The sequence below is a fragment of the Oncorhynchus mykiss genome, chromosome 19 (genome assembly GCF_057628025.1).
Source record: "Oncorhynchus mykiss isolate SJ-2025 chromosome 19, ASM5762802v1, whole genome shotgun sequence".
Classification (NCBI taxonomy): Eukaryota; Metazoa; Chordata; class Actinopteri; order Salmoniformes; family Salmonidae; genus Oncorhynchus; species Oncorhynchus mykiss.
In genome coordinates, this window is record NC_143040.1 from 19,306,542 (window position 1) to 19,316,202 (window position 9,661).

At 42.3% G+C, this 9,661-nt stretch overlaps 1 protein-coding gene across 1 annotated transcript; it reads left to right on the plus strand.

The window, feature by feature from the left end:
- Positions 1-308: 308 nt before the first annotated feature.
- LOC110497365 (ATP-binding cassette sub-family E member 1) lies at positions 309-9,283 on the plus strand. Its single transcript, XM_021573433.3, has 19 exons — positions 309-493; positions 1,355-1,508; positions 1,729-1,814; positions 1,936-2,033; positions 2,154-2,271; positions 2,522-2,659; positions 2,785-2,854; positions 4,469-4,565; positions 4,657-4,746; positions 5,028-5,149; positions 5,737-5,810; positions 6,069-6,216; positions 6,300-6,359; positions 6,751-6,809; positions 7,110-7,220; positions 7,498-7,640; positions 7,848-7,970; positions 8,350-8,461; positions 8,603-9,283. The coding sequence occupies exons 2-19, from the start codon at positions 1,406-1,408 to the stop codon at positions 8,648-8,650; spliced, it is 1,800 nt and encodes a 599-aa protein (XP_021429108.1). The 5' UTR covers positions 309-493; positions 1,355-1,405; the 3' UTR covers positions 8,651-9,283.
- Positions 9,284-9,661: the final 378 nt, after the last annotated feature.

Consider the following 9,661-nt stretch of genomic DNA (forward strand, 5'->3'; position numbering starts at 1 on the left):
GATTCATATTTCTAAACATCTTAGCATCAATGGGCCTATGTAGTTAAAATAACTTGTTTTCGATAAGTAACATATTTCCCTTTTATTCATTTGATGGCATGGTGAACCCATTGGCACACTTTCATTTATTAAATTAAGCCATTGTATTTTACAGAGGTAAAATTATACATCAATTTGAGTTTACATTGAAGGCCTCACAAATTCAATTAAACATTTCTGATCATACACTTCAATTTATTTTTATGAATGTCTAATAGTTCTGCGTTGCCATCACCTCAAATAACCTATTCCCACTTTTTATTCTCGTAGATACCTACGTCACAGCGACGCATTGCTGGACGTCGCTAAACTTTACGCATGGGAGCGCCATTTTTCTCCCGGCGTTCTGTCCCTGTTGAGAACACGTTGTTTAATAAAACACCGTAGTAAAACGACACTTTAAAACCAAAAATATCATACCTGGAGGCCGAGAACACTCTTCGGGTGTTTCTGGGTGAGTTGGATTGATATATAAATTATATTAATGACAAACTTGTCAAATAATATTTTAATGGGCTGCTTTTCCAGCTGGCTAGCTAACAGAGCTAGCTTAAACGTCAGCACTGTTCGTTAGCCAATTAGCTAGCTAACGTTAGCTTGCTAGCTAGTGTATCATAGCCGCATCTGTTTTCACATGACAGCTGTTCGTTCATTTGATAGTTTATAACTGACACTTAAATTACCACGTGTTTAATTATAGATCACTGATACTAGTACGCTGGCTAGCTAGTTTGTATAGCCAACAGTGTCGCCTGCCAGCTGATTTGGATGAAGTGACCGTTAGGGTAACGTAGCTAGCTAGGGTAAACTAAGTGTTAGTTGACAAACTTGCTAATGTAGCTAGCTAAACTGTCAGTGGCATACGCACTGCTCAGCTAGTCTCTGTCTCTTTGCTAATCGCTATCATTGTTTCATTGTTACTCGTTATCTAATTGTACCTACTAAGTTATAACGTTATCCATCTTGCTTGCTTGTCTCGAAGTGGGAGATGGATACGAGAGAGAAATAACTAGATACATTCTTCTCTCTTGCCTCACCCAGATTTGGGGCACACACTTAATGTGTTGTGAAATCTGTTGTGAATGTATTGTAATGTTTTTAAAATTGTATAACTGCCTTAATTTTGCTGGACCCCAGGATGAGTAGTTACTGCCTTGGCAGCAGCTAATGGAAATCCATAATAAATACAAATAGTAATTTACAGGCCATTTCTGTATTCATTCATCCAAACTGTTATTAATCTGACTCACTGTCTCTGCAGACGCTACAGGCCTAACCCTTGTCTGATCTAAACTCTCATATCTCTGTATCGCAGTACTCTGGGGAGGGATTCTGCGCCGCCAAGAATTGACAAGAGGCAGGCAGAATGTCGGAGAAAAACACCAGAATCGCCATTGTGAATCATGACAAATGCAAGCCAAAGAAATGCAGGCAAGAGTGCAAGAAGAGCTGCCCTGTGGTTCGGATGGGTAAGACTTGTGTTGCATCCTTTCCTACTGTGCTGAACCTTGTACTTGAGAATCTAGGCCTATTATAATATCACTGACACATACACTATAACTAATTCCTCCGGTCTTGAGGCAGTAGCCTAAATGATAATACCTCAAGTTATGTACAGTTGAAATGGTCCATGTTGACTTTTTTCAAGACTCAATTGTCATTCGTCTTTGTAATCGTTTTGTCTTGCAGGCAAACTGTGCATAGAAGTCACAGCTCAGAGCAAAATTGTGTGGATTTCCGAATCGCTCTGTATCGGTTGTGGCATCTGTGTCAAGGTAAAATCGTAACAAAATGACTGACACGCTATTGATAGGAGATGTGGACGAGTAGTTTTTTCTTTATGCATTTTCCTTCAGTCCTGATTACTTAGCACTGACTTATTTATTTTTATTCCAGAAATGTCCATTTGGGGCCTTGTCTATTGTCAACTTGCCAAGCAACCTCGAGAAAGAGACAACTCACAGATACTGTGCCAACTCCTTCAAGTTGCATAGGTGGGTTACTTTTCAAGGTAAAGAGAGCTGTGTTTGTCTCATAGACCTGTAGGCCTAATCTCAATGAGTGTTTGTTTCTCTTGAATCCATGGACTGTACTTGTGCCATATTCCATTCCAGATTACCCATTCCCAGACCTGGAGAGGTTCTGGGACTTGTGGGCACCAACGGAATCGGGAAATCTACGGCGCTGAAAATTCTGGCTGGAAAACAGAAGCCTAACTTGGGGAAGTTCGATGTAAGTGTGTAACTATTAGTTTTATGACACAGCCTTGTAGAGAATGTAGCCAGATGTCTAATACATTATTATCTAGCTTTACAATGTTTAAAGGGTCACTTAAGTCCCTCTGCATAATTATGTCAGCAGAATGACCTTACAATGTCAGCTAAATGACTGAAATGCAACTAGTTACTAAAAGACTGTGCTGTGTTACCATCGCTCTTACCCCTAGTTTCAAAAGCTCAATTCTCTCCCGTTCCTCCACCAGGCTCCACCAGACTGGCAGGAGATCCTGACCTACTTCCGTGGCTCTGAGCTCCAGAACTACTTTACCAAGATCCTAGAGGATGACCTGAAAGCCATCGTCAAGCCCCAGTACGTTGACCAGATCCCCAAGACTGTCAAGGTCAGTCAAGCCTGTGGGTGTGGGTTCAGACCTGTAGAAATTAATGCGGGGATAGAATTGGTGCGTTCCAGATACACAGATCTGTTGTCTGACGGGCTAACAGTAGTGCTGTGTTCTGCCACTAGGGGACTGTGGGCTCCATTCTGAGCAGGAAAGACGACTCCAAGACTGAGACCATCGTCTGTGAGCAGCTTGGTAAGTTTAGATTGGTTTCTCACCTTGTCTTTTCTCTTCTTGTCTATAATTTGTGTATATGTAATCCCAACTCTTTCCATTTATGTTTTTTTTAAAAATCCTTTTGACTAGAGGTCGACCGATTATGATTTTTCAACGCCAATACCGATTATTGGAGGACCAAAAAAAGCCGATCCCGATTAATCGTCCGTTTTTAAAAATTATATATATATATATATATATATTTTTATTATTTTATTATTACATTACAGCATTACTGAATGAACACTATTTTAACATAATATAAATACATCAATAAAATCAATTTAGTCTCAAATAAATAATGAACCCTGTTCAATTTGGTTTAAATAATGCAAAAATGTGTTGGAGAAGTAAAAGTGCAATATGTGCCATGTAAAAAAGCTAACGTTTAAGTTTCTTTTAACACAAGTCTTTAGTATTCCCAGGTAAGAAGTACTTATTATAGGACTCTTTCGCTCTATACCATTTGTATTTCATATACCTTTGACTATTGGATGTTTAGTATTGCCAGCCTAATCTCGGGAGTTGATAGGCTTGAAGTCATAAACAGCGCAATGCTTGAAGCACAGCGAAGAGCTGCTGGCAAATGCAGGAATGTGCTGTTTGAATGAATGCTTACGAGCCTTCTGCTGCCTACCACCGCTCAGTCAGACTGCTCTATCAAATCATTGACTTCATTATAATGTAATAACACACAGAAATACGAGCTTTAGGTCATTAATGTGGTCAAATCCGTAAACTATAATTTCAAAAACAAAATGTTTATTCTTTCAGTGAAATACGGAACCGTTAAGCATTTTATCTAACGGGTGGCATCCCTAAGTCTAAATATTGCTGTTACATTACACAACCTTCAATGTTATGTCATATTCATGTACAATTCTGGCAAATTAATTACGGTATTTGTTAGGAAGAAATTGTCTTCACACAGTTCGCAACGAGCCAGGCAGCCCAAACTGCTGCATATACCCTGACTCTGCTTGCACAGAACGCAAGAGAAGTGACACAATTTCCCTAGTTAAAAATAAATTCATGTTAGCAGGAAATGTTAACTAAATATGCAGGTTAAAAAAAATATACAGATTTTAAGAAAGGCGTTTATGTTTAGGTACACATTGGTGCAACGACAGTGCTTTTTTCGCGAATGCGCTTGTTAAATCACCCATTGGGGAAATAGGCTGTAATTTATCATTTAATCAACAGGCACCATATCGATTATATGCAACGCAGGACAAGCTAGATACACTAGTAATGTCATCAACCATGTGTAGTTAACTAGTGACTATATTAAGATTGATTGTTCTTTTTAATAAGATAACTTTAATGCTAGCTAGCAACTTACCGTGGCTCCTTGCTGCACTCGCGTAACAGGTAGTCGGCCTGCCACGCAGTCTCCTCGTGGAGTGCAATGTAATTGGCCATAATCGGTGTCCAAAAATGCCGATTACCGATTGTTATGAAAACTTGAAATCGGCCCTAATTAATCACCCATTCCGATTAATCGGTCGACCTCTACTTGACCCACTTCTACAGTCAAGTTGTCAGTAAAATATACAATTTGGCCAGCTGTTTATTTAATGTCTCCTGTCCCAGATCTGACTCATCTCAGGGAGAGGAATGTGGAGGACCTATCAGGAGGAGAGCTGCAGCGCTTTGCCATCGCTGTGGTCTGCATCCAGAGAGCAGACATGTAAGTCAACAGCACCAGCTTCAGTGGAAGCCGTCCAAGACTGAATATGTTGTGGTTCTTAACACGGCTCTCTTTATGTGGTTCCTTCCAGCTTCATGTTTGACGAGCCGTCCAGTTACCTGGATGTTAAGCAACGTCTAAGAGCTGCCGTCACCATCCGCTCCCTCATCTCCCCAGACAGGTCTGTTACATTACATGATGCTCTCACTAGAGACCTGGGTCCTGTTCAAAAGGGCATACAGTAGCAAAGCGTTTTGCAACGGAAAAAGAAAAAACATAGTTTCTCATTGGACAAATTCAGGCAGTACTGCTATATTCCTAGTAAACACCAACCTGGTTGTTCCGCCCTATTTCACTTGGTTTACTTTTGGTTTTATGCCTACTTGAACATTATCCACTGTTCTTCCATCAGCTTTTTCTTGTCTTGTAGACTCTTGACTCTTATTTTGTCCACTCTCCCAGATACATCATAGTGGTGGAACACGACCTGAGTGTGCTGGACTACCTGTCTGACTTCATCTGCTGTCTGTACGGAGTGCCCAGCGCCTATGGAGTGGTCACTATGCCCTTTGGAGTTAGAGAAGGTAGGACCCTAAACACTTCATACTACACCATAAACACCACGCGGTCTGTAAGGAGTGTCCAGTGCTTATGGAGCGGTCACTGTGGCCTTTGGAGTCAGGGAAGGCAAGACTACCTCTACCACCCTCTTACTTCATTCACAATGACACCCTGGCTATTGGTATGTGTACTTTATTATTATTATTATTATTATTATTATTATTATTATTATTTGCATTCATATCAATGGATAAAGTATATCCTCGGTACATGGCAGGCTACAGTCTAGTCTGTGAAGACAAATGAAGATCTGTCTCAACTTGATCTCTGCTACAGTAAACCCCCACTCTGACCCCACTAGGGACTAACTCTAATGGGTCTGCTGCAGAGCCAACTGGTACAGACATTTCAAAGCCTTAAGGCCGTAGCCTAGCGCAGCACCCCATAGACCACCCCTCTGTCACTTACCCTCCAAATGGTAACACAGCTTTTCACAATCTGTCAGTGGAGCATATCACCACAACCAATGGATATCTTCCCAATGCACACCTGTCCTGTTCACTTGACTACTTCACCTCTAACCCCAGGCCGCCTCCGCTCCTTTCTCCAGGCATCAACATCTTCCTGGACGGCTATGTGCCCACGGAGAATCTGCGCTTCAGGGAGATATCGCTGGTGTTCAAGGTAATGTGATACAATTAAGCCTGAGGATATGTGGCATATGGCCAATATACCACGGCAAAGGGCTGTTCTTATGCACGACGCAACGCAGTGCCACGAACCCCAGAGGTGCCTTATTGGTATTATAAACTGGTTACCAACGTAGTTAGAGTAGTAGAAAGTATATATTTGTTGTCTTACTTGTGGAATGTGGTCTTTCAGCCAATCAGCATTCAGGGCTCGATCCGTCCAGTTCATAATAATGTAGTAATACAACACTAGGTGGCGGAGACGGCCAACGAGGAGGAGATCAAGAGGATGTGCCACTACCAGTACCCCCACATGAAGAAGAACATGGGGGACTTTGCCCTGGAGATCCTGGAAGGAGAGTTCACTGACTCTGAGATCATGGTCATGCTGGGAGAGAATGGTGAGTAGGTGGGGGAGGAGTGTGTGCGTGTCTTTCTCAACCAAGTTCCATATAATGTGTTATTTCTAAATCCTCTCTTTCAGGGACGGGCAAAACCACGTTCATCAGAATGCTGGCTGGCCGTCTGAAACCAGATGAAGGGGGTAAATAACATTTGACAAATTTTAGTTCCTCTTCACATCGTCTAATTGCTAGAACCATGTACTCTAATATACACTGAGTGTACAAAACATTAGGAACACCTGCTCTTTCCATGACATAGACTGACCAGGTGAAAGCTATGATCCCTTATTGATGTCACTTGTTAAATCCACTTCAATCAGTGTAAATGAAGGGGAGGAGACAGGTTAATTAAGGATTTTTAAGCCTTGAGACATGGATTGTGTATGTGTGCCTTGCAGAGGGTGAATGGGCAAGACAAAATATTTAAGTGGGACTGTTTTGAAGGCTAAAGGGGGTGGTGCAACACAATTTTAGGTATTGTTTTGTACACTCTGTCCATTTTTTTCTAAACATTTTCTATTACTTCCAAAGGGGAAGTGCCTATCCTGAACGTCAGCTACAAACCCCAAAAGATCAGCCCCAAATTCAAAGTAGGTACCAACCAGTCACTGCCTTGACAACTACACACCTCTAACAGGCACCTGCCCCTCATCTCATGAGGACATCCTCATGTCCTCTGTCTGTAGGGTAGTGTGCCTCTCAGCCCCTGAATAACTTCCTCATGTCCTCTGTTTGTAGGGTAGTGTGCCTCTCAGCCCTTGACTAACTTCCTCATGTCCTCTGTCTGTAGGGTAGTGTGCCCCTCAGCCCCTGACTAACTTCCTCGTGTCCTCTGTAGGGTAGTGTGCCTCTCAGCCCCTGACTAACTTCCTCATGTCCTCTGTCTGTAGGGTAGTGTGCGGGCTCTGCTTCATGAGAAGATCCGAGACGCCTACACTCACCCCCAGTTTGTGACTGACGTCATGAAGCCTATGCAGATTGAGAGCATCATCGACCAGGACGTAAGTTGTGCTTTCTGGGTTGTGTTCAGTTCTCATTGAATGTTTTTGCAACGTTGCGAAATGGGGCGTTACTACTACTTGAACTTGTCCATTTAAGAACAGAATAAAACATGTCTGATGCAAATCACTTTGCTACACGGTGCCCCAATGGACCATACAGACTGGACCAGAGAATGAAAGCAAGCATTTCTTATTGGACATGTCCAGGTACTCCCTGTTTCAGTCTGTTTTCCTCCATTTGGTGTCTAATGAGCACCCCCCCTGCTTGTATCTGTAGGTCCAGAACCTGTCTGGAGGAGAGTTGCAGAGGGTGGCCATGGCCCTGTGTCTGGGGAAACCAGCTGATGTCTACCTGATAGACGAGCCCTCCGCCTACCTGGACTCTGAGCAGCGTCTCGTGTGTGCCAAGGTCATCAAAAGGTAACCACACACACTCTGATCCTAGATCTGTGGTTAGGGTGGGGTGAACTTCTACCTCCAGCAAAGCGATCCACCTTGTGCTGTACATTGCTCACAGCAGTACCATTCACAAACCCTGAATATGTTGTTTGACAGGAAATACAGAAACCCTACAACCTCCCAAACCTTAATGGACGCCATTGATTTTGAAACATTCATTGTTTGTAGATTCATCCTCCACGCCAAGAAGACTGCGTTTGTGGTGGAGCACGACTTCATCATGGCCACCTACCTGGCTGACCGCGTCATTGTGTTTGACGGTATTCCCTCGCGAAGCACCGCTGCCAACACGTACGTTAACCCTCCCCATCCATTTGGCATGAGTCTCATCCACTGATTTACCCAGCAGCATGACGTCGGCTGTTCTTATCTGTGGTGGCTATTAATATCTGATGTTCTTATCTGTGGTGGCTATTAATATCTGATGTTCTTATCTGTGGTGGCTATTGTTTTCTTCCTCTAACTTGATGGAACTCTTAGCTCCTTCAAACTGCTTATTGGGTGATTTTTAAGCAAACTGTCAAATCCTGACTGAAATTGATGTTCCAGTCTGACGAAGTGGTATTTTCATGACAAGACAGACTGAAATCATGCTAAGATATGGGTTGTTAGGAACCCATGTTTAGCTCTTAAACAACTAACACGGGCCCGTCATCTTTTGACCTCTCAGGCCACAGACCTTACTCGCAGGGATGAACAAGTTCCTATCACAGCTGGAGATAACGTTCAGGAGAGACCCCAACAACTTCCGACCAAGGATCAACAAGATGAATTCCATAAAGGTACAGGGAAATTCTGTGTTTAAAACCTAAATTTTTATTTACATCCCTTTTGTGCCTTTAGTAAACGTATTGACTTTCAGTAATTTCATTCAGCATCACTCCATTTTATTTCATTTGCTCTCTAATCTGTTGTTTATCTAGGATTGTGAACAGAAGAAGAGTGGGAACTACTTCTTCCTGGACGACTAAAGGACCAAACCCTCCCGCCATCAGAGAGACCTCCATGCCCATCCTCCTCAAGCCCTGACACCTGTATAGCTGCTCCAATACCCACACTAGCATTCCATGCTACATTGCTCCGTTCTAAGTGATGTTAGTGTAGGTATTTGGAACGTAGCCCTACCCTACTGCCCCCCCTTGGGCTGATGGCTTAGAGACCCAACCTGGGTGGACCACCAGAGTCATTCGTACGCGTGCACACACAGGGTGAGTTTGTTTTGCATTGCCTGGTGCACTGGGGTTTACATATTAGACCATTGGTCCTATAGTGAAATCTTCAACCACCCGTGTGCACAGGGCTATGCAAAACAAACTCGCCCACACACACCTACCTTTGGGAGCCAAAGGAGTGTTTTATCAAAGAGTCATTCAATTCATGTAATTTTAAAATAGTATCTTATGAATAAACACCATTTCCTGAGTATGGTGGAGTTTTTTAAAAGTGAAATTGTGGGTTGTCCACAAGAGAGCAGCAGACTACTGCAGTTCGTTGGTTCTCCATCAAAAAATGGACATCTGAAGTAATACATAATCTATTTACTGGAATTAAAGGCAATGTACCTTCATATTCTGCGGTTCAACAATTAAAAGTGTCTCTATACAGTTCTTGTCAATGTGTTATAGTTAATGACAATTGTTATTCCACAATTCAATTTGTCCTCCAGACTAAGAATCAAGTTTATAGCATTTACAGAGCAATTCTTACGTTGCCATACAGCTTTAAAGGAAAAATCCACCCAAGACCACAATTCCTTTTATTTGCAGTGTTAAATAGCACTGTTGGAATGTTTTTTTTTTGTGAACAAGTATTTATTTTGTCATTACAAGGTTGGTAGCAACATGTGGAAATCTGTTGCAGCTCAAGTCAACTACAAAACATGCAACGCTCTATGGGCTGACTGGCGAGTTAGGTAGCAAACTAGTAAACGTAGCTACATACAATAATACCAAAGTTAATATTAGCATGTGAAGTAGCTAGCT